Source organism: Lepidothrix coronata, unplaced genomic scaffold, assembly GCF_001604755.1.
Source record: "Lepidothrix coronata isolate B3197 unplaced genomic scaffold, Lepidothrix_coronata-1.0 Scaffold262, whole genome shotgun sequence".
NCBI lineage: Eukaryota > Metazoa > Chordata > Aves > Passeriformes > Pipridae > Lepidothrix > Lepidothrix coronata.
The window spans coordinates 60205-87657 of NW_016690442.1; the positions used below are offsets into that span (position 1 = coordinate 60205).

The 27453-nt window shown below is 38.6% G+C and overlaps 1 protein-coding gene across 6 annotated transcripts in view; it reads left to right on the top strand.

Annotated features, from left to right (window-relative positions):
• The window catches only part of YLPM1 (YLP motif containing 1), a 36652-nt gene extending 10571 nt beyond the window's left edge, over positions 1-26081 (top strand). Inside the window, exons 5-21 of one of the 6 annotated variants that reach the window (XM_017835677.1) lie at positions 1883-4129; positions 6479-6584; positions 8407-8887; positions 10033-10125; positions 10518-10692; positions 10817-10962; positions 11314-11501; positions 12118-12180; positions 12471-12590; positions 12873-13049; positions 13268-13351; positions 13577-13660; positions 15085-15171; positions 18170-18221; positions 23264-23394; positions 25141-25320; positions 25683-26081. In XM_017835677.1, coding sequence (XP_017691166.1) covers positions 1883-4129; positions 6479-6584; positions 8407-8887; positions 10033-10125; positions 10518-10692; positions 10817-10962; positions 11314-11501; positions 12118-12180; positions 12471-12590; positions 12873-13049; positions 13268-13351; positions 13577-13660; positions 15085-15171; positions 18170-18221; positions 23264-23394; positions 25141-25287 — 4381 coding nt within the window. In that variant the 3' untranslated portion in view covers positions 25288-25320; positions 25683-26081. The remainder of the gene's footprint in view (positions 1-1882; positions 4130-6478; positions 6585-8406; positions 8888-10032; positions 10126-10517; positions 10693-10816; positions 10963-11313; positions 11502-12117; positions 12181-12470; positions 12591-12872; positions 13050-13267; positions 13352-13576; positions 13661-15084; positions 15172-18169; positions 18222-23263; positions 23395-25140; positions 25321-25682) is intronic. The other 5 variants (XM_017835678.1, XM_017835681.1, XM_017835682.1 and 2 more) reach the window with 5 other exon arrangements.
• Positions 26082-27453: the final 1372 nt, after the last annotated feature.

The window sequence follows — 27453 nt, forward strand, 5'->3', positions numbered from 1 at the left end:
ATTCTAAAATACAGTGTTCTGTGTCTTTTATGTGATTTTTTTACCTGCTATATGATTTAATCCAAGATCTTGGTTTTGGAATGGTTTTCTTTAACACTTGACGTGATATCAGATTGCAAAAACAACATCTGTTCTGTCTGATCATTAGTTCAAGATGGGTTGATGGGATGCCTCCTGAATCAAAGAACAGTGGTGTTCTGTTCAATCATTTCTATCCTTGCATACTCTACTAGACTTTACAATAATATCTTCATCATTATTTCCCTTCTCTTTGAAGGGATCACTCATGAACAAGTGATCACTCATGAATAATAATTTCTGAATTGCTAGCAGTATAAATTAATTTTTTATAAATTAATCATTTTCTACCTCCTGAGGGTTTTTAAAAAGTGTTGTTTCTGGTCATGGGGATTTCTTGAATTTACAGTTCTGAACAGACTGTTTTCATTACTTGCTAGTGCATGTCCTGTATGTGCACTGGTTTCGAGCTCAGTGATGTGCTGTGATAGGCACAGGATGCGGTTGGCTTTCTAGGCTGAGAGAACACATTTTCTGTTCATGTCCAACTTTTCATCCACCAGCACTCTCAAGTCCTTTTCAGCAGGGCTGCTCTCAATCCCTTCATCACCCAGTCTGCATTGATACCAGGAGCTGCCCTGACCCAGGTGCAGGGACTTGAACGTGGCCATGTGAGATTACCATTGGCCCACTTCTCAAACTTGTCCAGGTCCCTCTGGGTGACATTCTGTCCCTCAGGCATGTCACCTGCACCACTTAGCGTGGTTTCATCTCCAGATTTGCTGGATGTGAACTCAATGCCACTGTCTATGTCACTGATGAAGATATTAAACGGTACTGGTCTCAGTACAGACCTCTTGAGGGACACCACTTTCCCTTATCTCCATCTGGACATCAAACCATTGACAACTACGCTGTAGATGTGACCATCCATCCTATTCCTCATCTACCCAACAGTCCCACTCCTCAAATCTATATCTCTCCAATTTAGACAGAAGGATATCGTGGGGGGGTCCATGTCAAAGGCCTTAAGGAAGTCCAGATAGATGACATCCCCAGCTCTTCCTTTATCCCCTAGTCATCATAGAAGGCCACTGGGTTGGTCAGGCAGGACTTGCCCTTGGTGAAGCTGTGCTGGCTGTCTCCAATGATCTCTCTGTCCTCTGTGTGCCTTAGCATAGCTTCTAGGAGGATCTTCCCAGGCACAGAGGTGAGACTGACAGGTCAGTAGTTCTCAGGGTCTTCTTTCTACTCTTTTTAAAAATGGATGCAATGTTTTCCTTTTCCCAGTCACCAGGGACTTTACCTGACTGCCACAATTTTTCAAATATCATGGAGAGTGACTTGGCAACTACAGTAGTCAATTCCCTCTGGCTTCTGAGATGTGTCTCATCAGGTCCCATAGACTTACATGTATTCAGGTTCCTCAGGTCATCATGAACCTGATCTTCTCTTATAATGGGAGTGACTTTGCTCCCCTAGTCCATCTTGCAGTCCATCCACTCAAGAGTTATAGGGTTGCTGGTGAAATCTGAGGCAAAAAAAGTTGTTGAGTACTTCAGCTTTCTCCTCATCCATTGTTACTAGTTTACCAGTTGTGTTTGTCCAAGGGTCCACTTTCTTTGACCTTTCTTTTCTGGCTGACATACCTATAGAAGCCCTTCTTCTAACTCTTTGCATCCCTTGCAAAGTTCAGCTCCAGCCATGCTTTGGCCTTCCTGACCCATCCAGTGATGTACAAATGTGAATCCCAAACATCCAAACAACTAGACTTTGGACATGTTTGGACTTTGTATAAAATGAATCTATAGGATTTTAATATGACATGTTCGTTTGAATAAAATTGCTATTGTGTCATCTATAGATTTGATGGATGCCGAGGAAGAGGATATGACAAGTTTGAAGGCTCAAGACAGAGAGGACCTCGTTTTGACTCTCAGCGCTCAGAAGGATACAGGTCACGTTTTGACAGGCAGAATACAGATGGACAGTCTTCAAGTAGATGGGGGTCTATCCCACGAGGACCAGCAGGACAATTTTATACTTCGACAAATGCATCACATGGACATGGTTCCCGACCTAGTGGCCCACGGTGGACGGGGCCCAGGCCTCACTTGGGACAGCAGCAGCAGCAGGCACAGACGGAGTCAGAGTCAGAAAACAAAGAACCTTTTACAGACACAGCTGGTGATCAGCAGACTGTAAGCAGAACACAGTCTACTCCCGATGCACAGACTGCAGGTCCCATTGAGCCAAATGAAGACCTGACAGACACTCAACAGGAACCATCCAAACCTGAAGTCAAAGAAACTATTTCAGACCCTCCTAAAAAGTGGACATGGAGTTCACATGATCCTAACCAGCAAGTAGAAGAGTCAAAGCCACCTACTTCACCTGCTCAGAACCAGAATACTGTAACACCTGTAACAGGAAATGAGGATTTGGATTCACCAGATGGCCAATTGACTGCTTCAGATAGCACCCAGGGCTTACCTGGACCAGAAAGCAGAGGGAAAGGGCCGTTTATGCATGAAGATAGAGGCAAGGGACCAGTAAGCAGAGGAAGGGGCCGTGGCAGAGGGCAGGGGGATGGCCGTGGCTGGGGAATGGGCCGTGGCAGGGGCATGGGAAGGATGGATGGTGGCCGGGGAATGGGAAGGATGGACAGTGGTTGGGGAATGGGGAGGATGGACGATGGCTGTGGCAGAGGATATGTATACAGAGGCAGAGGGCAGGCTAGGCAGGCATCCATCCGTGGCAGGGGAATGTTCAGGAGAGCAGACAGCAGGGAGAGGATGCCAGATGGACAGTCAGGCAGCCGAGAGAGGATGCCAGATGGAAGGTCAGGCAGCCGAGAGAGGGGCCCGGGTGGACGGTCAGATAGTCATGAGAGGGTATTCTCTAGCCGAGACAGAGAACTAGCTGGACGGACAGGCAACTGGGACAGGGGACGGGCAGGAAGCCGGGAGAGAGGCCCAGTCAGGCGGGCGTGTAGCCGGGAAAGAGAGCCCATGCGGGGGGCGGGTAGCCGGGAAAGGGTCCCTGTCAGGCGTGCAGGTAGCCGGGAGAGAGTCCCCATGAGGCGAGCAGGTAGCCGTGAGAGGGGCCTGGGCAGGCGGGCAGGTAGCCGTGAGAGGTGTCCTATCAGGAGGGGAGGTAGCCATGAGAGGGAAGCAGGAAGACCTGAAACAGGCAATATGGGTAAACCCCTTCACCTAGGAGATGACCCTGATGAATTGCCTCCATACCATCGAGATGAAACATTCAGGGGTTCTTGGGGTCATGAAGACGATAGAATGCAAGAAGAATTTCCTTTAGATAGTCAAGATGACCCTTCTTTGGAGCATGAGCAATTGGATGACTGGGAAAGAGAACAATACTGGAGAGATCACAACTCTGATTATCAGGATGATTCTGTAGATGCATATGACAGAGATGACAGGTTGCAATCCCACCATTCACTGCCTCCATTATCTCCTCTGCCACCACTACCTCCTTTATCATCTGATCATGACAGACGAGATTCATGGTGGGATGACTGGAAAAGGCCAAGAGAAAGGGAACTAGAGAGAGATCTAGATAGAACTGGAAGATCCTCAGATATTTATGATCAAGATTTAGACAGAGAATGGGATAGAGACTGGGACATGAGAGCTATGCATGACAGAGAAATGGGTAATTGTGACCTGGATATCCCTCCACTACCACCATTACCACCTCTTCCACCTCTGGACAGGTATCGTGAAGATAGGTGGAGGGAGGATAGGAACAGAGATCATTATGACAGAGATCTCCGAGACAGGGGGGAGCTTAGGATTCGAGAGTATCCAGAGAGATACGACACATGGCGGGAAAAGCAAGACTACCTTCCTGAAAGGACTGATTGGGAGAGGGAACGGTTGTCGGATAGGTGGTATCCAGATGATGGAGAGAGACTGCGGTCTCTGGATGACCACTCAGATTCATCCCTTCCTCCACCTTCACATTCCTGTGATATGCTGGGAGCAGATTCAAACCTGGACTCTGACCAGTCCTTGGGAGGAGTGATGGTCCTTAGCCAAAGACAGCATGAGATAATTCTGAAGGCTGCCCAGGAGCTCAAAATGCTTCGGTGAGTTGCCTGGTTCTGTGAATTTGAATGGGAATCCCCATTCAGTGGGATTCATTCAAATTGACACAGTAATGGCTTCATTTCTTTCACCTACAGCATGATAGTAGGAGCTCATGTGTAACAAGTTATTTGGAGTACCTCCATCACAACTTTTGTAGACGGATTTTTCTTCTTACATAGATGGTTGTCCCTTTCCCCATGAATGTGGCATTCCCTGTTTGTTAATTTCCAGGAAGAGATCTATCCCATCACCTGACCAATGTTTTTGTTATCCTCAAATTAGCTTTTTGATAATTTCTTTTCAATCTTTCTGTTAGTGTCAGATAAGCTCAATGATAATTGCTTTTTAATACTTGCCTGTCAACACCTACATTAATGTGATTCCTGAAACCTATTTAATTTTTTGGATACTGCTTGCTTTTTAATTAAAGCATACGTGTGGGTTTTTTTTATTTTTACAGTGCTCTCTCGTTTGAAATCCAGTATTGTCAGTGAATAATTTTGTCAAGTTAGGTTGATCTTAGTTCTGAGGATCAGCAGAAAAGCAGTAATAACTATTAGGAGGATATGAATGTGAGAGTTCATCAAGACCACATTTTTAGAAAGCAGTTACTAGACTCCCTAAGGCTTTAATTGATGTTTATTACAAAATCAGTAATAGAAGAAACCAGGTTGGATGGGGCTTTGAGCAACCTGGTCTAGTGAAAGGTATCCTTGCCCATAGCAGGGAAGTTGGAACTAGATCATCTTTAAGATCGTTTCCAACCCAAACCATTTCATGGTAGAGACATTTTGCACTTTTGTTCAGGCTGTTTTGTTTTCAGACTTGTAAGATTGCTAAGCATCTGTCCCATATGGAAGGTCTTAATAGCATGCCAAAATACAAGACAAATTATTTTTAAAAAGGAAGAACTTTTATTGTGAATAATTTAATCATTCACTGCAATTAAATTAGTTCAACAAGTGTTAGTAACTGTGAAATCTGTGTTATAAAGTAATATTTGCCAAAAGTTTGGAGTAACAGATTATTTTCAGCTTCCTGACTTCCCTATTGCTTCAGTTGCTGGGCACATGTTTTGTTGTTTAATGTGATTAGCTGCAAGCTAGTGGACTTAAGCTAAGGACTGTAGTCTGGGAATCACTACCAGAGTGGATAGTTTATTAGGACTGAAATGTTTTAAACATAGGAACTAAAACTTATTTTATGCAAGAAAGTTGTTACATGCATATCTTTCTAAGCCAGTAAAAAGGGGGAACATAAACATGATACTGATTTTCAGTTGAATATGAGGGTAATCTTAAAACCATTTATAGTGGTACTTCTTATTAGGTTCTTATAGGCAGGTGACCCCAGTCTGAATAGTGGGAACAACTTTAAGGAGACTGCTTATTAATTACTTTTTTTTGAGCCAAGAGTTATACCAGAAGTGTGGTGCATAACTGCCTTCATTCCAGAAGTAAAGCCTTTATCTGGCTTTGCTTTTATTGTATGTAAAACAGCATACTCTCAGCTGCATGCTGTTCTGTATTAGTGATCTAGCATAGTGCTTGGTTTACTTTTTGTGCTAATACAGCACTGGGGATCCTTTTTTGTGAGCCAAGTTCCCCTTCTGCTGGACACCGAACAGATGCATTACTATTCTGGGTGATATCTGTTGTTTCTCCTACAGAGGGATCCCACTCTTAGTTGTTCTTTAGGAACTACTTCAATACACCGACTTATTAGCAATTAAAAAGCCTAGGTTAAAAATGCTAACAAAAACTGAAAGGAATAGAACTTTGTAATCTAGTGGTTGTAGTACTCATGTCTGGCCTTAAGTCTCTGCTCTGTAGATTATGTATTGTTGTATATTAAATAGCATTTTGATATATAAACCAAGGAAACAAAAGTTGGAATCACTGTCTGGTTTTTTAATAATGGAATCTCTTGTGCTTTGGCAGTCTCAATCCTGTTAGCATGTGAACCAGGGCAAGTAACTGAGAGCATTTATGCATGCATTTCCAAGGGGTTTCTTGTTTCCAGAAGGTATTGGCAGAAGCTAATAATCCAGCTTTACTCTTTACTGTCCAAGTGGAGTGGTTCTGGTCAAGCACAAAAGCATAACTACATGTCTCAGGAAACCTGTGATCAAAAAGCATGCAGCTAAAACACTAAATACCTCCATGGTTAGGTGGATGTGAAACAGGGATTTTTGAATCACAGCACTGCCCATGTTAAGCCTACTGTGTCCTTTTCTTCTTTGGACTTGGCTCCTGATTCTAGTGTAATGTGTTTTCACTACTGAGCATTGATTTCTTATTTTTGTTTAACCTATAGACTGATAACATTTTCTTATGATGCATGTGCAGAGAGCAAAAAGAACAGCTACAGAAGTTGAAGGAGTATAAACCTGACATTTCCACACAGGACCCTCCAAGATCACAGAACACAAGCACAAGGCCGGGTGCCTTTCAGGTATATTTGTCTTATGTTAATAACATGCTGGTAGTTATTACAATTAATGTGTATGTCCAACCAGTTCTACACACCGATGGTTAAAATTCCCTGTGAAATGCCTCCCCAGCAACCCTTACAACCTCATCAGTCTTCTGTTGAGGCAAAGCAACTTCTTAGTTTCTTTAAATTTTCCAAAGCCTTTTCTACTCTGTCAGTCCACTATGTCTTCTGAGCATGACCTATCGGGGACAGTAGCACGTGAGGTTCAACAGTCTAGATTCTGTGGGGTGATGTGCAAAAGGAGGTAAGCTCTTCCAAAACAGGGATATAAGGCTCACAAAAAGACTCTGCTGTTCTTTGCCTAAGTTCTGACAATTTATAGTGCTTTTCCTACTTCAACAACTCTCTTCTCTTTGAAGTTAGAGAATTTTGAGGATAAGTCAATCAGAAACTGAGATATTTCAACGTAACATGGGCATTAGCATTCTATTTGCTGTCTTTATGGGGAACTCTCATTACCTTCTATAATATAAAGTGCACGGAAGCTCATGTTTGTGTACCTCCATGAGTTCATCTCCTGTTGTGATGCAAGTTACTTCTCTGCTGCCTCATCTCCTGCTTAATTCTGGGAACTCTTCTCAGATGCCTGTTTTTTTGATAATTCATATCCAGTCAGAAATCAACTGAACTTCTTGCAGTCATGCTAACTAAGGTTTATAAATCCCTCCTAGAACAAGTAAACAGTTTTGTTAAATATATATTGGAGTTGATGCGGAGTCTTTATTCTTCATCACATCTTAACTCCAAAGTTACTAATACCAGTAAATTTAGCCATAATGTCTTCTGGGTCTGACATTTAGCCAGAGCAAGCTGTTTGTCCCTCCCTCCGGAGAAATGTTATGCAGTGAATGAGGCACTGCAAGTTTTCTTTTTGCCTAGATGACCTCTTCCTTGTTTGCAGTGTCTGTAAAGTAAAATAATGGAAGTGATTTGCTACCAAGAACTGCAGGTATGTTGATGCCTTTAGGAAGTTACAAAATATCAAAGTTGAGCAGAAGTATCTCAGACTACTTCACTCCCCTGCCTAGTGGTTTTCAAACAACTCTTGTCTTTCTAGGGGTTCCTGCCTTCAAATATTTCTGCTGTGAATTTCAGCTGGTTTTACAGAGTTTAGCTTTGTATCTACAACCATTCTGCAATTTTTGTTGCATGTTGCTAATAAGGCTGGCTGCCTGTAACTTGGCATTTGCTGTAATGCTGAAAAGACTTGAGGCATGCGGGGTTCCATGAAGATGTTTGATTCATGAAGGGTTTGGTTTTGTTTGGTTTGTTTTTCTGCTGGGCAAGACCATTCAATTTCTTTGTTCATCTGATGTTGATTTCATTAAGGGTTTTCCAGATATTTCTGCTCTCTGTGAATTTTTCTAGTGACTTCCACAAAGAAACTTGCCTTATCAATCCTTCTACATCTCACCAAGCTGCCCTACTTTCAGACTTTGTCAGCCTTCTCACAGACAGCAGGAATCTTTGCAGACAGCAGGAGTCTTTGGGAATAAAACAGTAGACACTTTAACTGAGATAGGCCTACCAAACCTTAAATTGGTGAGGTTATTTTGAAGAAGAAAATAAGTAGTATTTAAACCTTCACATAGTGAACAAATGCCAAATTAAATCAGGCCACCAGTTTTTGGAAATAGTCCTCCTACCTGTAGCACCTTGATGGAGGTACTAGAAAATGTGTATGATTTGATAACTGATTGCCATTGCACTAACTGACTTAACAGAGGATGAGAGAAGGTTAGTTTTACAGAGCTACATTAAAAGTGCTTTCTGCATCTAGGTCTCTTCTCAGCTATCTTCAGAGGCATCAGTAGAAGCCCAAGCTATTAAACCTTCTCCTGCTGTTATTATAAAGCCTCCCGTGTTGTTCAGACAGCCCACCCCTGTGACAAGACCAAGTGCCCCCCTGGCAAGGCCTACTACACCTATGACAAGGCCACATGCTCCAGTTTCTACTCCAACTACAACCCCAAGTCATGGTCAGTCTTTAAAACCATCACATTCTGCTGTGGAACAGGAACGCTGGGATGAGGATTCTTTCCACGGACTGTGGGACACAAATGAGGATAAAGGTGCAAATATGGAGTATGAGTTACGTAAACAGGAGTCAATGATGCCTCCACCTGTTTCCTCGCCTGTGAAAATACCTTCTGTCCACACCTCTGTTCCATCATCTGTACCAGTGTCCCTTTCTCCAGTTATTCCACCAGTTCCTAAAGCACCTGTTATTCAGCAAACTGTGGATTATGGCCACGGGCGAGGTGGGTATTACAGTGTATTTGATCTGTAACAAAGAGCTAATCAGTCCTGCTAATTTCTTGCTAAAGGAGCGTGCCATGCAAAGTGTGCTTGTTCTGCAGTTGGTGTGTAGACGGCATCCGTTGCGATGTGATGCTAAGCAGTGCAGTTTTAAGGAATCTGTGACCTCCAGCCCTGAGTTTAATGTTTTTCTCTATACTCGTAGAAAGAGCTATTTCATGTGAACTGAATGGTGTATAGCCATGGCTGCTTCTAATGAACACCAACTGATGTGATCACATCAATGTGTTATATTTAGATTGATATTGATACTTTCCCTCAACCCCTTTGTGGATGAGTATGGAAATAACTGTGCTAGAAGATACTTTGCATGGTTACAGTTCTTTGGTGTGACTTAGTAACTTAAAGCAGAATGTGATTGGTGTTTGCATTATTTTTATACTGCTTAATGGGTGTGAGGTACCCTCTGGACAGGGAGGAAAACAAAGTCTCCTTCTGAAGGGAGTGCACCCTAAGCAGGCATTTAACACATAAACAGTGAAGGGGTCTGGTTCTTAGTATTGAGCTTATCAAAGCTAAAATTCAACACTAGGTTTTAAATAGAATTAAACAAAAGTGAAATCATGTCATAAAGAAGTCCTTAAATTGTGCATTGTCATTTAAAGTGTGTTTTTTCTCTCTCTGAGGTGCCATGGCATGAGTTGAAGCCATATCAATTCCATTAATAGATGTTTTACTAAAAGCTATTAGAAAAATTGTTACTGATGTGAGACTTTCAGTTAATATTCTTGATATTACAGTAGTTCTATGAGTTATTGAAACTCTCAGAGCATTTTAGTGTATATAGTTTTCTGACACTGCATGCTACCTGAACTCACCTTAAAAGGCAGAAGTCCCATTCTTAGAGATGAAATGGTTTACACACACACACACACACACACACACACACAAACCCACTTCAGTCTTTCAAAGCCATAGTGTTGTTTATTTATGTGTAGCTCTTCTTACATTATCCATTAGTAGAAATTTTGGTAAGTTGTTCCAGTCACTTTTAATGCCACTGACTGATTGCTTCTCATGACAGAGGAAAGGAAATGGAAGAGAGGTGTTTTCAGACATTAATTATTTTATGATTATTTTCAACCAGATATAACTACCAGTAAAGTGGAACAGATTCCATATGGGGAGAGGGTAACCCTTCGTCCAGAACCTCTACCGGAGAGGCAAACATTTCAAAAAGGTAGGGAGTGCTTGGCTAGCTCTCAGTTAGTTAGCTCTTAAGAAAAGTTGTAAGACACTAAAGGCATATTTTAAACTAAGTAACTCTTGTTTAAGCCAGAACCACTTTATTTTCTTCAGAGGCCCATAGGAATAACAGGTTATATTGTCAAGAGGAGTACTGCAGTCGATAACCTAGCTACTTTAAAAATTCAGTTTTGCAGCTTTAAGTAGGATTGCATGGTATGGTAGTCTGTTGCAGTTTGGAAAAGAGATACAGTGTCTGATTATGTCCATCCTAGCCCACATATCATGTATTTCTATACACTTTTCCTGCACTCTTGGTTGTTGCTTTTTCTTTTTTTTTTTCAAAAAAAAAAAATAGTTTGGATTTCCATGGGTTTCTTTCTTCAGAGCATCCAGGTCGCTACAACAGAGAAAGAGATCGTGAGCCTTATTTTGAGCGTCAAGGTAATTCCAACACAGATCATCGAGATTTCAAGAGAGAGCGGGAATTGCACAGAGACCGTGGTTCTGTGGACTATGAACGAGAGAGATTTGAAAAAGAGAGGCATCCCAGAGACGATAGGTATGTGATTTTGGAACACTATTGGAATCAATGCAGTTGAGGCTGTATTGTGCATCAGACTGTTCGTTTCGCTCTGGAATCCATAGTGGAAATTCTAGAAGTACACAAAATACTCTTTTGGCAGGGTTCTTCCTACTACACCTACAAGGACTCAGTCTTACCGTGACAAGAAAGACCATCCATCCTCCAGGCGAGGTGGTTTTGAAAGACCACCATATGAACGGAAGACAGATCGCCCAGCATATGATCATGGGCCTTCCATGTTTGGAGGTACAGTTTCTCAATCTTGAAGTCATGCTAGGATATTATGAAAAATATGGATTTGCAGAGGTGAAGATTAATTGGTAGATTAATTGATTTGCAGTATTTATTTCTTCAGAATATATAATTCAGGAAAATTTATTTAGGTGGTGTCAGTTTTGTTTCTCAGGGATGACGAGATCATGAATGAAACAGTGATATACTCTGCTAAAAGCTGTCTTTGATTGCAATATGTTCAAGATCAGAAATTTGAATTATTTTGAGGACTTATCTGTAAATTTAATTGAAAATAATGAAGGTCTGTTTAAATCAGCTCAGCTGTGTATGAACATCTTAATTTTTTTATTTTACTGAACTAAGAAAATTCTTCTGTCCAAACACTGGAATTTGAAGGTGATCGTAGAAATTATCCTGAGGAAAGGATTCCTATTTCTGCTCCATCGATACCCCGTCAGCCACCACCTGCTCCAAGAATGGAAAGGAAGCCAGAATCTAAAAATGTAGATGATATTTTAAAGCCACCAGGACGGGATAGCAGACCAGAGAGAGTGAGTATGCATTCTGAAAGCAATAATTGGTTTCTACTTTGTCTGTATTCAGACAAAATGGTCATGGGTGTTATATGTTGCAAACAAGTGTACATTTGAGGAAGTTCTGGAAATTAGCTTGGTTCCTTGCAAATGCTTAGTGTTGTAGCATAACTATTAGGAGTCTACAGGAGATGTAAACTCCTTGGAATGCTAAAAGGAAATTAGTGTGTAATGTTAAGGTATTTTGGACTCTTATAAGATCTTCACTTGGATTTTTGATGTATCAGAGGAAAGACTTGGCTTTACACAGAGTCAGAGATTTGGCAGTACACCATATAAAATAAGAAAGAACACAATTCAGGTTATAAAACTGAACCAGATCTATAATATAATATAATATAATATAATGCAGCCTAAGGTGCTGAGATGATTAACATCAAAAACTCTGAATTATGTGGAACTACTACCATTCCTCACAACATGGTTTGTAAAACAGACAGTGAGGTGTGGTGGTGGCTTTGCTTGATCATATGCAAAAGTGTGAGCCCACAGCACATGATTTTCTTGAAGAAAATTTTTGCAAGAGATTCTCTTAAATATAGTCCAGTATCCTGTTACATGATCTTTGTTTCAGATTGTGATCATAATGAGAGGGTTGCCTGGCAGCGGAAAGACACATGTAGCAAAACTCATCAGGGTATGTAAACAACTGCTCACTGTGTAGTGCTGCTTGTCTTTTACACGTGCTTCCTCTGCTGTTTGTTTTCTATTTGCCTGGAATTCAAGTCTGTTGTTATTTCATGTTCCATGTCTTCATGTGGCATGTTACTCCCCTCCTCTATCACCAAGCAGGAGGGATACTGCTCTCTTCTTGTTTTGAATACAGAGCAGGGAACTACTGTTGGCCACAAGTGTTTTGAAGATCCTGTGTAGCAGAATGGAATTTTTATAGCAAGAGTATATGTTTTCTTTTTGTTTTCTTGCCAGGATAAAGAAGTAGAGTGTGGAGGACCTGCACCAAGAGTGCTCAGCCTGGATGACTATTTTATCACTGAAGTGGAGAAAGAAGAGAGAGACCCAGATACAGGAAAAAAAGTTAAAAAGAAGGTACTCTTAATTCAGTTGCTTTTCTTGACAAAGAAACAACATTCTGGAAAAACACAGAGGCAGTCAAAATTTCAGTCTGTGGCTTGGGAAGAGTGCAGAGGTCTATGGGTAGTTTTTCAAAACAGGTTAATATAACTTAGGGTGGTATGGGCAAATTCTTAAAAGCCGACCTGAAATGTGCTTTTCTCATACCAGTGTGCTTTGTGGTCATGACATTCAGCTGTTGAACATTAGCATTTTTACAGATGTCCTCTTTCTTAAATGCTTTTATTCTTGATAAAGGTGATGGAGTATGAATATGAAGCTGATATGGAAGAGACCTATCGTACCAGCATGTTTAAAACTTTCAAAAAGACCTTGGATGATGGCTTCTTTCCCTTCATTATCCTTGATGCTATCAATGATAGAGTGCGACATTTTGAACAGTTTTGGAGTGCTGCAAAAACCAAGGGGTTTGAGGTAATGGAGCCTAAATAGAATTTGAACTTGCTGGTAGCTGTATGCTGATATTTCTAAACATTTGAATGCAAAGTGTCTCCCACATTCAGGAAAAAAGCTGTGGTGTACAGTTACAAGTTTACCTTTCTTAAAATGTACAACTGCAGAGTGTATCACCAGGTAGAAAAAGAGCTCTAAAAATTGATTTACAGTATTTAATATTGTCTTTGTCTTTCTAGGTGTACTTAGCTGAAATGAGTGCGGATAACCAGACGTGTTCCAAGAGGAATATTCACGGACGCAAGCTAAAGGATATCAGCAGGGTAACTGTATACATTTGCAGCCATAGGATTAATTATAAGTTTATTGTGCTTTTGGGCCTGCTGTTGTTTGAAAACTGTAGACTGCATAATGCTTACACATTTTATAAGAAGAACATGTAGTTATTTCATGGGATTGATTGAAGTTGCTTTTCTTAAGTAAAGATACATCTTGTTAGTGATCAGAAACCAAATGAATCTGTTATATTTTTGTTTGTGTTTTGTTAGATGTCTGAGCACTGGGAGGCAGCACCACGTCACATGATGCGCCTGGACATTCGTTCTCTATTGCAGGATGCTGCTATCGAAGAGGTGGGAACTTCTGTGCTTGTTAAAACTACAAATTATGTCAATGTGACTATACTGAAAATAAAAAGCAGACAAAGATATGATCACAACAAGGCAGTTATAGTTGGTACTGTAAGAAGTCAGAATCACTGTGTTAGGTAAGTGTATTCCATTATTCTTATCAGTTACCCAAACATGAAGGCATGTTGTTTGTTTTTATTGCCTTTTTGAAGCAAGTTTTTATCGCCTTTTTGAGCAAGAGTCGAATCCACTTTGCTCTTAGCAACTCTTGAGTACCAATTAAAGAGAATCTTAATGCTCGCTTAGATGCAACTCAGCACTTTTTGCAGACTACTGGATTTTTTTGATCATATTTTGAGAAATTAGTTGGATAAAATAAGGAAAGAAATTTGAACTCAGTCTTTGTTTTGATAAATACAGACATGTAGCAGAGAAACGAAGAAATTAACAAAAGGTAGCTGTAGAAGTATGCTGCCTTTTTATTCCATTTGCAGCTTGCCGTGCCATACATCTTTGGTATGTCAGCTTTCTGTATTGCTGCATTCTTTGGCAGTTGTGTCAGAAGCTCTGGGAATAGTATATGTTAATCATATCATCTTCGTGAAGGTACCTTAGGTGCTTGTTGCTGTTAGAACAGCTCTTGCAATGACCGCAGAAACTGGTGAACTGCTGAAGTAGACAGAGAGTCTTTGCAGTTTGTCATGATGTCAGCAGGTTATTTTTGAATCTCCAAATTCTTTGTACTGGAAAATAATAATCTTTAAGAGGACAGCAAACGGCTCAGAGAAGGCAGATTTGGGTTTACAAGGTTTTACAAATGGTATAAGAAATTATGCATACTTGGAGAGTTTTACGTATTCCACAGTATGCGCATGAGACCCTGTTAGAACTGTGGACTCCAGAAGGTATTGCATTAGATGAGCAGGCTTAGCTGTATGTCTTCAAGCATCCATGTATTTTGTTAGGCTGATCTCTGTGGTTACTATTATTCTTTACTGCAATTTTAAAATATATAAAAGATAAAGCCTCAATAGAGATGCTCTATGCAGAGAGAGCCATTCCAGTGATATGTAAATGGCTAGTTTAAGATATTTTTCTGAGATTTCGAGTTTTGAAATATGATTGTGTGGGAATCAAGAGAAGTATCTTGCTGTTAGAGGTACTGGTAGCGCAAGGAATGCATGTCAAGGAAGAGAATAAATGATTACTTTTCCACAGTTTGTCACTTCGTTGCTAGAAGGGAACCTGCTTCTGAAGAAAGGCAGAATGGACACAATATTCATATATATTGCAACATCATACTTTTGAAGATGACTCCTTTCTTTTCTCTTCTATTTGAACTTGGAATCTTCTACTTACTCTGCTAAAAAGAAAATACTTAGAAGTCAGGCAGTGCCTTGTAAGTCTGTACTTGTGCTTTGGAACAGGTGGAGATGGAGGATTTTGATGCAAATATTGAAGACCAGAAAGAAGAAGTCAAGAAGGACACAGCAGAGGAGGAAGAAAGTGAACTGGTAGGAGACACATCAACCATCTCTAACAAATTTTTCATTAATGTGTCTGAGGAAGAATCTCAGGCTTACAAGCACCAACTCATTGCCATTCTTAGCAGTGCAATCTTAATACATATGTTTCTAGTCGTTTTTTCCTTAAACATTTCTAGGAGAACTTTAATGATAAATCATGTTATTTCTTCCTAATTTATTTGTAAGAATATGTGAGTATATTCCACAAACAGCATTATCAGTGGAGCATGGCAAAATGCCTCTTACAGACTTTTTAAATTGCAGTACACTATAGTGCTGTGTTCCATATAATCTAAGAATTACACTAAGTGGAGGGATGGGAACAATAGACAAAGATTAATTTATTTTATTTCCTTTCACATGTCTAAAGAACTCAACTGTCACAGTATTTGACAACATGTATGAAGACTGCTTTCTCTGCCACAGTTTTCTGGCTTTGTTTGTCAGGAGGTATTTCCAAGATGAGAGCTTAGGTCTCTTGGATAAATGAAGGTTATAGAATTGCCCTGAGGGCTGGGTTTTTTAGGTATGTATTTAAAAGGCTATGGAAGGCTTCCTGCTGTAACTCCTTGGTATGTGTTGGAGCTGCAACTGTTCGGTGCTCGATGAGTTGAATGTCTCAAACCCTGGTTCCCACAACCAAGCAGTTAAAGTCCAATGAACAGGAAGTAACCAAAAGTGTCTGGGACAAGCGAAGTGCTTTTCCTTGATGGAAATTTACTATTCCTCAGGAGTGGCAGCTTAGAAAGCAGTTGAAATATAGAATTTTAAAAGGCTTAGGAAAAGTGGATTTTAATAAACGTCTGTTTTTTGCAACATGACTCATTCTCTTTACTAAATTATTCTTTGGCGCAGAGTATGAGACTTCATAAAGTGTGGTTAGAACACTTTAAAGATGCATCCATGTTAACAAGAATATGGCTGCTTGTCTCATTTCTTGGAAATGAGCTATAGCTAAAAGAGAAAGTTGTCTTTAGCTTTTGAAACATCTGTGCATAAATGTGTGTGTGTACATGTGTGTTTATGGGTTCGGGGGAGTGTCCTAATATACAGCACATATAACAATAGGCCTTTTCTTTATGAGACAGAAAGCTTGGTATGGAAACTGTGCAAATTATTAAATAACTAAAAGTAATCTACATATGTGTTCTATTCAGACAGGAAAAATAATAAAGAATTATCTGCTGTATGTAGTCTCTGGTATTCAGTCAGATAGCTGATATGAGAGAATTATATCAGACAGGTGGAACACTACACTGTATTTGGTATCTCTTGCCTTCTTGAGAGCAGTTGGTAAGGGTTCTGCAATTCATTTTGCTGCATTTAGTCCTGTGGAAAAAGAGAGGTCTGAAGCTCCTGCATCTGGCAGATATCCTTGAAATATCCAACTGTCTTGTACCAATGGATAAAGTCTGAATCTTTGCTTATCCTATCTGAGGACTGGGATATTGTATAGATTCAGCACACAACAGGCCATTTCACACCATCAAAGTCACTCTTCTTGCTATTATCAACTCCCATAGGATTATGGCATTCAGACAATTCCTGCTTTTCTGTGCTTGATGGTATGAATTATTGATGTATTTAACTTAGTGTTCTCACCAGTGTATCACACATCACTTCGTTTAATGCAGGCTTCTAGCTGTGGTGTAAACTTTCTGAGCAAATTTTAATGAGCAGCTTGGTTTAAAAGTATAAATATACATATATACATGAAGCTTATTTATATCTTACAAGGAAATATTGCAGCTCAAACTGGTTTGGTTTGCATTAATTTCAGATTTGATTAAAAACAAGAAAATACAGAGATCTGATAACCTGAAGTCACTGATATATGCTTGATAGAAAAAAGGTCATTCAAGGATTTTGGAAGAGCGATGCTGAGCATGATCAAATGCAGTGTAGCTCTCTGGAATATACTGGAATTTAATCTGGAATACACTGATTTAGTAACATGTAGCATTAACAAATATGTGTATGTTTACCACAATGTAGGCGACCTTTAAATAGAGCAGGAAAGAAGTCAGTGACATAAAACTGATTTGTATATTGTTTGTTTTCTTCTTGAAATCTTCTAGAATAGTTCTTTTCCCTCTTTATTAAAAAACATTGTAAAAGTAATGGAATTCTCACAGGCCTTCTACTCACTACACTGAGCTTTTTGTGTGATTACAGAGGAACATAAGTACTTTTATACCAAATCTGAACAGCTGAAATGAGGATTGCTTAGTAAGGATTTACTTGTCAAAGAGTATAAAAAGAGAAGATAACAAGAAAATAACTAAAATAAATACCTTTTTTCTAAACTTAATATCATTGTGCGGATTTACAAAGAATAAACTGGCTAAAAATCATTACAGATACTGACATTATTTATAGGGGAAAAGTGTTTTAAAAGAATCATTGAGCTAAGAGCATTATTTTAAAATGAAAAATAATACTTAAATCATAGTGACTCAGCAGATATTCTCTTTTAAACAAAAAAAAATTTTGTTTAATTTTGAATTAACCACTCATACGTGAATTTAGTATGTCCCTTCAAAAGGAGTAAGTGAAGTTTGTGTGTAGAAAATCTGAGAATTTATAAAAACTTGCAGTAACTTCTTCATTTGTGCTTGTAAAGCTTTGAATATTCTTTATATCTGATAAGTTGTGTTGCAATAACTTTGCCACCTGGGGTGATACAATACAGTAGCTGTGCACACAGCACCTTCACTGCCTGTTAGACTCATTCTGGAGTTCTGTGTTTGCAAAGGGCAGCACTCTTGTTATGATTTGTAAAGGCTTCTAAAATCACTGAATGGGAAGTGGATGCAGAAGTTCTGAAATACTGAGTAATTGGTCTCCTTCATCTGATAACAAGAATTGTGCCTTACAAAAAGAAATACCTTAAGCTCCCTATATTATAATGCTGTTTCCAGTTCAAAAGTGATATGCATGTGTGTCTCTCTCTAATCCTCCGAGCTTCTTTCTGTGTATGATTTAGGGTTACATTCCGAAAAGCAAATGGGAGATGGACACTTCTGAGGCAAAGCTAGGTGGGTATTTTTTTTTTCCTGTTTCTTATAGTTGATATCTAATGATGTTTGCAAAACCTGAAATTTTGTTTTTACTGTGCCTCCCTACCAAAGACAAATAAATGTGTTGATTTCATACATGTGTCTGAAATGGCAAAAACATCTATACAGAAATAGAATTTATCTTCTGCCAGAGGCAAGAGAGTTACTACTTTCTAATCATCACTGGTTTATATACTCATTAATTGTTCTTCCATCTGTTCAAGGAAAGTACTTTGTCTTAAAATTTTTAAAAAGCAGTATTTTATTCTTTACTCATCTCTTCCATATTTATAGTTTTTATATAAGCAAAGAGTCAACTTACATTGCACTGTGTTCTTGTTCATACTGCATACCTTTTTTCAAGCCTAAGTGTCATCAGTAACTTCTTACATTCTTGGAGACATGCCTCATACCTACCTGTATTGGAGATGTTTCTCACTTTCCAAAATTGACATCTGTAAGGACAAAGTAGTGCCATGCTTTGAAGTTGGTTCTGAATAATTAGGCGACACTGTATCTTTCCAACAGCTTAGGTGTTGAAAAGTTAATTATGCTTTTCAGTTCCAGAAGAGTACTAGAATTCTTCTTAGTAGTATGCAAAATGGACTTTCCAGAAGCATGTGAGCCCTATTTTTGCTGCGCTTTTTGTTCTGAATAGTGCTGATGATTGCATTAAACATAAGTGCTGACATTAGGCTTCTGTTAAAGTCAAAAGCAACTTTCAGGCAGAAATGCATTCACCATGGCTATGGTGAAAGGAGTATACGTGGGAAGGGGTTTCTGGTCATTATGATCAGTTGTTTTGGTTTTTTTTTAACTGAACAATAATGGTTCTAAGTGAAGATTTTATAAGACAGTCTGCACAAAACTACTCTTTTCTGTCATGTCTATGAGAAGTAACAAATACCTGAATGGGATACAGCATGTCTTAACATTCTGAGGTTTGCTCCTGCATGTGTGGTACAACCCTGTGTGTTATTACTTTTCAATGACCAGAATCACAATTGCACCTTAGAAATAGCATTAGAAGGTCTGGCTTACATAAAACAGTCTTTCATCTTTTGCTGTTAAATGCTTAGCTACATCATCTCTTCTGCTGCTGTGCTCTCTTTTAAGTCATATAAATATTTGTGGAATATATTGATGTTGTGGCACCTGCAGTATAACCAGAGGTGCCTTCTGCTCAATTGTTTTGAAATATCAAATAGCTAGGCAGCTAGGCAGTATTATATCAGGATTGATCTGAATTTTTGTTATAAACAATAATTTTTTTTAATAATATAAAATTATTTCTTAAGTTTATAATGCGTTTTCTCCAATTATGCATGAAATCATAGTACTGGAAACCTGTGTTGTTGAAGAATGCTCTGATACATAATGTTAAGTGTAGTTTCTAACAATGTGGAGATTGTGACTGCAGCAGAAATTTACAGTAGCTTTCAAAATACTGCTAGCAAATAGAAACTAAGAACTGTGTTGTGTTTTCTTATGCAATAAAAACTCCATAAGATAAAATGCAGGATTTTTATATGGTGACCACTTAAATGTAAAATGGGGAGCAGACAGCAGAGTCACTTTTATGCTGAAGTAAGTTATTTGCAAGACTATTGCAGTAGTCCTTTAACAGTCAAATTTCATTAACAACTGGATGTTAGCATGCTGCAAAACACAGATACAGGTGCTAAGAATGGCTTTCTCTTAAATCTGTATTCACAGTTTTATAACTACCCTCTAGTATGTGTTCATTTTTATATGTATATATAGGACTATAGATTAAAAGTAAATTCTGACAAAACATGCATTTTTAATAAAACAGGCATTCCTATGTAATAAATGCGGTTTCTTTGGAAAATTGCTCTGTCAGGGCAGGCAACTTTTAGCTCAAGGTATACATTATAAACATTTGCAGTCTGTGAGTAAGAATTATTCTATTTACTAATTAGTTCACAATAAGACTCTGTAGATGACTAGTTATAATTATTTCTGGAGAGGCATGTAAACTGTGCTATGCATCTGTTATTCCAAGTTTGAGTTATTTCCTGGGAGCTGGCCTGCCCATTGGGTTTATTGCATTAGTCCCAGAGGGCACACATTTACAGAAGCTGATGTAAGTGCAGACTCCAAAAACAACACTAAGTCTTGTTTTGCTTTTTTGTTTTCTTTATGAGTAGATATTGTTACAGGAAAGCACAATAAGATCTTACTGATTGTAATACATGTCAGAAAAGGTCTGAAATGTTTGAGTTCTTTAGCTGCAAACACTGACTTGTGAAAATCCCTGTATACCCCAGAGCTCTTGCTTTAGCTCAGATTTATTTTGGCAGGAGTGATGCATTCCTCTTGAGTATGTGTGTGGTATATCATCGTCTTATGTGTTGTGTACAGCCACAGTTTTATTCTGAAGTCTAACCGCTGGTCTGTCTCAGTGCATATTGCACATGGGTTCTTCTATTGAAATTTAAAGTGATAGACTCTCACTTTTAAACTTTGACTATATGCTAAGTGTTTAGTGCAATACCCCTTTTCAAGGTGCGTCTTACTGGTGATTTCTACAAACTTTCAGGAAGGGAGAAACAAGCTCTGCCATAGCTTAAGCTTTGATACCATTGTAAAATTTGGTCTAGAATGCAAATAACATTTTACTTAAAACTTTGTGGCTTTTGTCTCAGAAGAGCAAAATTTAGCTGATTGATTCATTCAGTTTTCAGAGGAGCTAATTAACTCAGTTACTTTCAGAAGCTTTATTATTAAAATTCTAAAGGTGAGTTTTTAAGTTCTGTGGATTTTCAGAAATGCTGCTACTTCGTTGCTAAAAATTGAAATGGTAAAATGATGTCTAGTAGTTTAACACTAAATAATCATCTGCCATAAATATTCAAAAGCACCAGTGTTACAAAGTGACACCTTGTCTCATTTTCAGAAAAGAATATTCTGAAATAATCCTTTGTGATAGGCTTTTGACATCTCTGTAGTGTCTACTGCATGATACATGTACCTTGAACCATGATAGTATGGATGGAAGCAGACTCCTCTGGAAAAGCAATCCAGCTTCAAACATGGAGAGAGAGAATGTTTTAAAATAAATTCTGTGTAGCAATAACAAAAAGGGATAGGGGAACTGCATACTCAGAATGCCTTCTGAACTCCTCTGTTGATGCTTGAGCATTACACATTTCTTGGCAATGTTTTCAGTTCTGTGTGCAGCAGGGAGAGAGAGACTGAACTTGCTTTCATATTGGTAATGAGGTGAGCTTGCATCGTAGCATGTTGGCTTCCAACGGGAATATGGCTGTCTACAGGTACATGCCAACAGAGAGCTCCTCAGTTTTCAGTTTTTCATATTCCTAAATGCTCCTCAATGCATTTGTTGATTTCCTTTTCAATGTTAATTTTTTTCTGGAAACCCTTAACATTACGAATGATCTACGTTGATTGAAAGTAATACTGAGAAACAGTGCAAGTACACTACATGCTGAAGTAACACAGGAATATTGTATAAATCAATTTTGTCTTCTAGAGAGAGTGTCGCCTTTCTGTGGAGATTGAGCATCAAATTTGGCAGATTTAACTTAGAGCAAAAGAAGAACCTTAACTGAACCATGTAACAGATACAAATATTCTGAACATTTTTCTTAAGTGTTGGCTTTTTAAAAAAGCAGAGGGGGGTTAAAATGTTTTATTAGAAGAAATTCTGTATCTGTTTCAGGAAATGGGGCAAAGATGGAGCCTTTAAAAATCTTAGAGCTGTATGAGGGAGAAATAACTTCCTTAGTTTATGGCGTTTGAATTATACTAGCATGTCTACAGTGCCATTGTACATACAATCACATTATCTCCATTGTTACTCTTTTCTCTCCCATAGTAAGTCAAAAAACTCATCTCTGAACTAAGCTTCTTTAAATACATACCTTTGAACATCATCTTCTGCTACCCAGAAAATAATGCTGTCTTGTATTTGGTTTATTTCTATGGCCTTTTGTGGGTGAATTTAATTACAATGGTGACTTCTGAAACAATATTTCTGACATCTCTGGAAATGGTTTGCAGAATATAATTGCCAAGCTTGGTGTTCCTTCTACACATACATGAATTGTTGGCTTATAAAATGGTAGCATACCATAACATAGAAGTAATAGAATTTACTTTGACTTGTAAAGCTGTTTTTCCTTTTCATGCTTTTGTTATTTGTAATCTTACAATGAATGCTTCATCTCCTGTCCAAAAGTAGCTTGCTACATGATTTCAAGAAGGTGGTTTTTTTTTTTACTGAGAATAAATGTCCAAAGAGGAACAAAATTTTAGAACGTAGGAATGGTTTCTCCTCATGCTATATCGGTTCAGTAAGAAAAAAAAGAAAATGATGACTGTTGGACAAATGCCCTGCTCAAATATTCATGACTGACCTCTTACACCATGAAAGAAGAAATTCTGAGATTTTTTTTTTTTCCCCAGTTCTGGAGGATTTTTAAAGTAGTTTGCCTTATGGGGAGAGAAAAAGAAAGGGGGAGATCAGGGTTTCCAAGGATCTTTTTGTTTAGCAGAAACAATATCTCAAAAACTTGTCTTTGCATTCAATTATATGATTGTCACTTGTTCCCTGATACTGCACGTATGCCATGTTTGACACAGTATTAATCCCCAAATTTGGAAAAATGCTACAGCTTTAGTATTGTGTTCAAATATAGAAAGGTGGATCTGTGGTTCCTAGCTGTTGTTGGCTATATTGTACCTGCAAGCATAGACTCCATATAATATGACCATCTGGAAGAGCAAGCTTTTTCTCCCTCATACATAACAAGACTGTTATTGCCACACAGTTAACATGAGAGATCAATAAAGCTTGAAAACTGTATTGAGTCTTCTCTAGTTTATTTCAAGTCTCATCATTCCACCTGTCAAGACAAGCTGGATGTACAAGTTCTGCTGCTCTTTCTTTTGAAAAATTTTCCACTCTCATCTTGTGTGTGTAAATATTAGAAAAAAATTCTCCTTTAACGCTGAGGCTCTGTGTTTGTTCTCAGACAAGCTGGATGGTTTGCGGACTGGCACTAAAAGGAAACGTGACTGGGAAGCAATTGCCAGCAGAATGGAAGATTATTTGCAACTTCCAGATGACTATGATACACGTGCTTCTGAACCTGGAAAGAAAAGGGTAATAAATTTTCAAATGACTTACTGTCTGTATGTGATGATTTAACAGTCTCTGTGAAAGAGAGTTAGTATCAAGTCATTCAACATCTATGAATATGGGAGTTTCAGTGACTCACTTTTCATTTTGCTGTTCCATTAGATTCTGTAAGAGATTATTCTTGCGAGTAGGGTTTTTCAGAGGTAAACATATTAATTATAGCAAACCTAGGAATTACAGATTAACTGTGCGTGGGCATGGCTTAGAGATTGAAAATGGAATCATCCCATTTCTTGCTAAAGGAGATGATGCACTTTATTTCAGAGCAACCCACAGAGTCCTTTTTTATGCTGTATTGTTTTGTGGTGAGATAGTGTGATATACACTAGAGATTCCAAGAGAAGATGATGATTTTATTAAGCTATTTTTTGTTAAGTTTTGTTATAAGTAGACAGAGAAACAATACACTGTTCTGGTATTCAAAATGATTCGTCTCAGGAAAGTATCAGTTATGTAGGTTTTACATCAATTACGTCTTGTAGACATTGGGAGATAATGTGTATAACTATATGTAGTTCTGTTCTGAAAACAAAATGCCATATGTTCACATGCTATTGTGAAAAAAAGGGAAAAATCACAGAAGAAGATGAAAGAGGGGTAATAGAAAGAGGTAATACTCTTTTTTTTTTTTTTTCCTTCAAAGTAGAAAGACCGGCTTTTGCCACTAAAAGTAATTTAACTGTCAGTGTTTGGGCATTGTTTTGCTCTGTAATGTCAAATAGTACTGGACAGCATGCCTGAGAGAAATGGAGATACCTAAGGCATTGGCAGAGGAGGTGATGGTGGAAGAAAGCTGACATTGCTTATCAGTAGGAATGTCTGGGGAAATCCAGGTAGACTGTGGATAGGGAGGTGCTGGCAGAAAGTTGATAAGGCTATGTCCCTGAGTAACACACTGGCCTGAATGGGACTAATGAGTATGTCAGGGAAGAGCTCTTTCACTTACTGTTTTTTCTTGTCCTGCAATGATGTGTTACAGGTGAGTTTTTAGTGACTGCAACCTTTCGGCATCACCTCTTTCGCTCCTTCCTCACTGTTGTTCTCACTCCCAGCGGGGTCTGAGTTTGTGGGTGTCACTGTATATGTTTGAACAGGATAAATGCAAGGGATCTGCATTACTATGAAGAGCTACAGGGGAGATGTGGAACTGTAAAGATGAGAGATAACAAATGTATGAAGAAGTTCATTTAGTGTAAAAAGTAGTGGAAATATTTAAATAGAAATATATCACACAAGATAGAGAAGAAAACTGTCCTTCATTCATTTGTTCATTGCTGAGTTGCTTTTTAACACCATCTTTCTGTAGTTTCATAGCTCTCTTCTAAATGTTTCCACTGTGCAATTAAAATACAGGTTGCACAGAAAATAAAGACACTAAATGAATCTTGGATAATTCTTCCTGCAGAAAGCATTGCTTTGAACAGAGAAATAATTGTAGTAATTACGCTTCAATGCTTAGAATTATGTTATTGAAATGGAAAAGGGTGATCATCTGTAGCTTTTTTCTACTCTGTAGAACAGCTGGGGTATTCAATTAAAAATAATGTAACTGATGCAATTTCCATCTTTACCTATTGGAAAACAGATTAATACTTACCTGTGAAGGAAAATGAATACAAATTAGTATTCTTATGCTCTTACTTGCAGTGGAAAGCCTAGACTTGTATCAGGATTTCTTAAGAGGTTATGCTGATAAGGTATTCTCCATAGGTGCGGTGGGCAGATCTAGAAGAAAAAAAAGATGCCGACAGGAAAAGGGCCATCGGTTTTGTTGTTGGACAAACAGACTGGGAGAAGATAACAGATGAAAGTGGTCACCTTGCTGAGAGAGCCCTCAACCGCACCAAGTATATATGAAAAAGTGGTTAAGTGGATTTTTGTGCCTTGAAGGTAAGTATCCCGTCTTCCTGTGTGTTTATAGCCTTGATGTTTTTTAAGAGTTGAGGTTGCAGTTCACATCATTGTTCGAGTTCTCTCAGACAAGACTATTTGTTTCGGAACCTTGTGTAACAGGTGTCAGCTGTGCCTATGTTAATGTGTACCCTTCTGCACAGCATCTAACAATAAAGGGAGAAGGATTGTCAGCTATCAGTCTCCCCAGCCTTATTAAGAGGAAGCTTATGGTTTCATTAAAAGAATAGTTTATCTGTATTCCTAGTCCTGTGTAGTTCAGATTTTGCATACTTTATTTTAATTCTGATGATGTTAGTTGCTGGTTTACTTGATGTAACAAACTTTTCCTTTCTTTACAGGCCATTTGCTCTGAGGAGAAGTGAACCAGGGTGTCATGAGCATCTTGCATGGGTCGTGTCACTCCCACCTTCACAGTTTTTCCTTGTTACTTTAGTTTCAGCAATTTTCTTGAGATACTGGCAGAGAACCAGTGCCCTCAAAAACTCATTGAATCCCACTGCTCCTAAGTGAGAGAGACAGTTTACTTTTTAATATTTTTTGAGGGGTGGGGGGGAAGGGTCAGTAGTTTTAGCTACTCTTTGTGGGATAAAGTGGAAGGGTTAGACAGATGTTACCTCCACTGTACCATCACAGAATGTTTATCACCTTTGCTCTGTGGCTGTTCTCGTTTTATACTGTATGTACCTTGTAGCTTATTGTATTAGGAAGCAGAACAATAAATTTCACTATAAACTCGGTGTTCTTGGTGGACCATATAGTATGGTTTTTGTTTGACATTTTAAATGTGGTCTTTGTTGACGTGTTGGTAGTGCTCAGAACCATCCTTACCTGGAAGAGGTACTGTACTCATATTCTGGAATGTGTTCTGTCTTCTAGATTTTCCATCTGCTTTTCTTCTCATAGACAGTTCCATTAAGACCTCAGGTCTTGCTGGCCTTTAGAAGTTCATGTTCCTGGAGAGCAGGAATTATTATTTTTTGGATCCTAGTTTCTCAGTTATGTCAAATTTTCATTACTACGTGAGTATAAATGCTGTTGGGTGGCTCTGTAATACTCAAGGTAGCAATGTATGAAAAACTTTTCATTAATGCTCAATGTGAAAACAGGTACTACAGAGTTCTCTGAAGGGGCAGCCTAGAAAATTCATTTTGGTGTTAGGTCTTTTAGTCAACACTGATCCCTTTCAGGGTATTTCATTCCATTCATAAGTTTACTGTCTCATAGAGAAACATCATTAAAGGAAGCAGCAAAGACCAGAAGTTATACCCTTCTATTCCTTTAATAAATGTGTTAAGCTTGCTAAAAAAAGGATAAAGGAATAGCAGTCCACACTATTAAAAGTGGTACAGATTCTTCATAGATGCTGGTATATCACTTCTGCAGAGCATCAGGTTTGCTGATGAAAACTTTCTTTTGTCCTCCCAGGTTTCAAAGCAAATGCCTTGCATTAACAATGTTGTAACCAGACAAGATGTGTAAATGTGAAGATAATTGGTGTTTTTATGGTGAATTGAATTTTTTCTCCTGATCTTTCTTGAGGGAAGGAAATGAAGTCCTGAATTTCCTTCTCTGCTATTATTTGTTGCTCTGCTGAGTGATTACATTGTGATTTGCATCTAGGTTGGTAAATCAACTAGTTCTGGTGTGGTGGTAGTTCATTCTGTTAAAGGAGAGCATGGTTCTAATAGATGGTTTTGTTTGCCATTCTAATGTTTTGGTTTACTGGATGCTTCTCAGCTTTGTCTGTGGTACATGTCTAAAAACTCTTTATTAAAGGAGAGGAATAGCTGAACTTGTGCTATGCCCTGAATATGTTTATTAGAAGAAAATTGAGCTCCATGAATGCAGCATTTTTAAATGGAAGGTATTAAATACACATTTTCTCTGTACATGTACTTTTACATAGCATACATACTTTCTTTTCAAAATGTTGCTAAGCACTCTTTGAATTCTGACTTAGAATTGTTGACAAATGGAAACTAATAGTTAACAAAAAATCAGCATTGTGTATTGCTGTGGAAATCAGGTGAGCTTCACTTTGGAGACATTACTCTCAGGTATGTGTAAAATGGCTTTCAGTCTTTACTCAGTTTTCCATAACAAAACTGA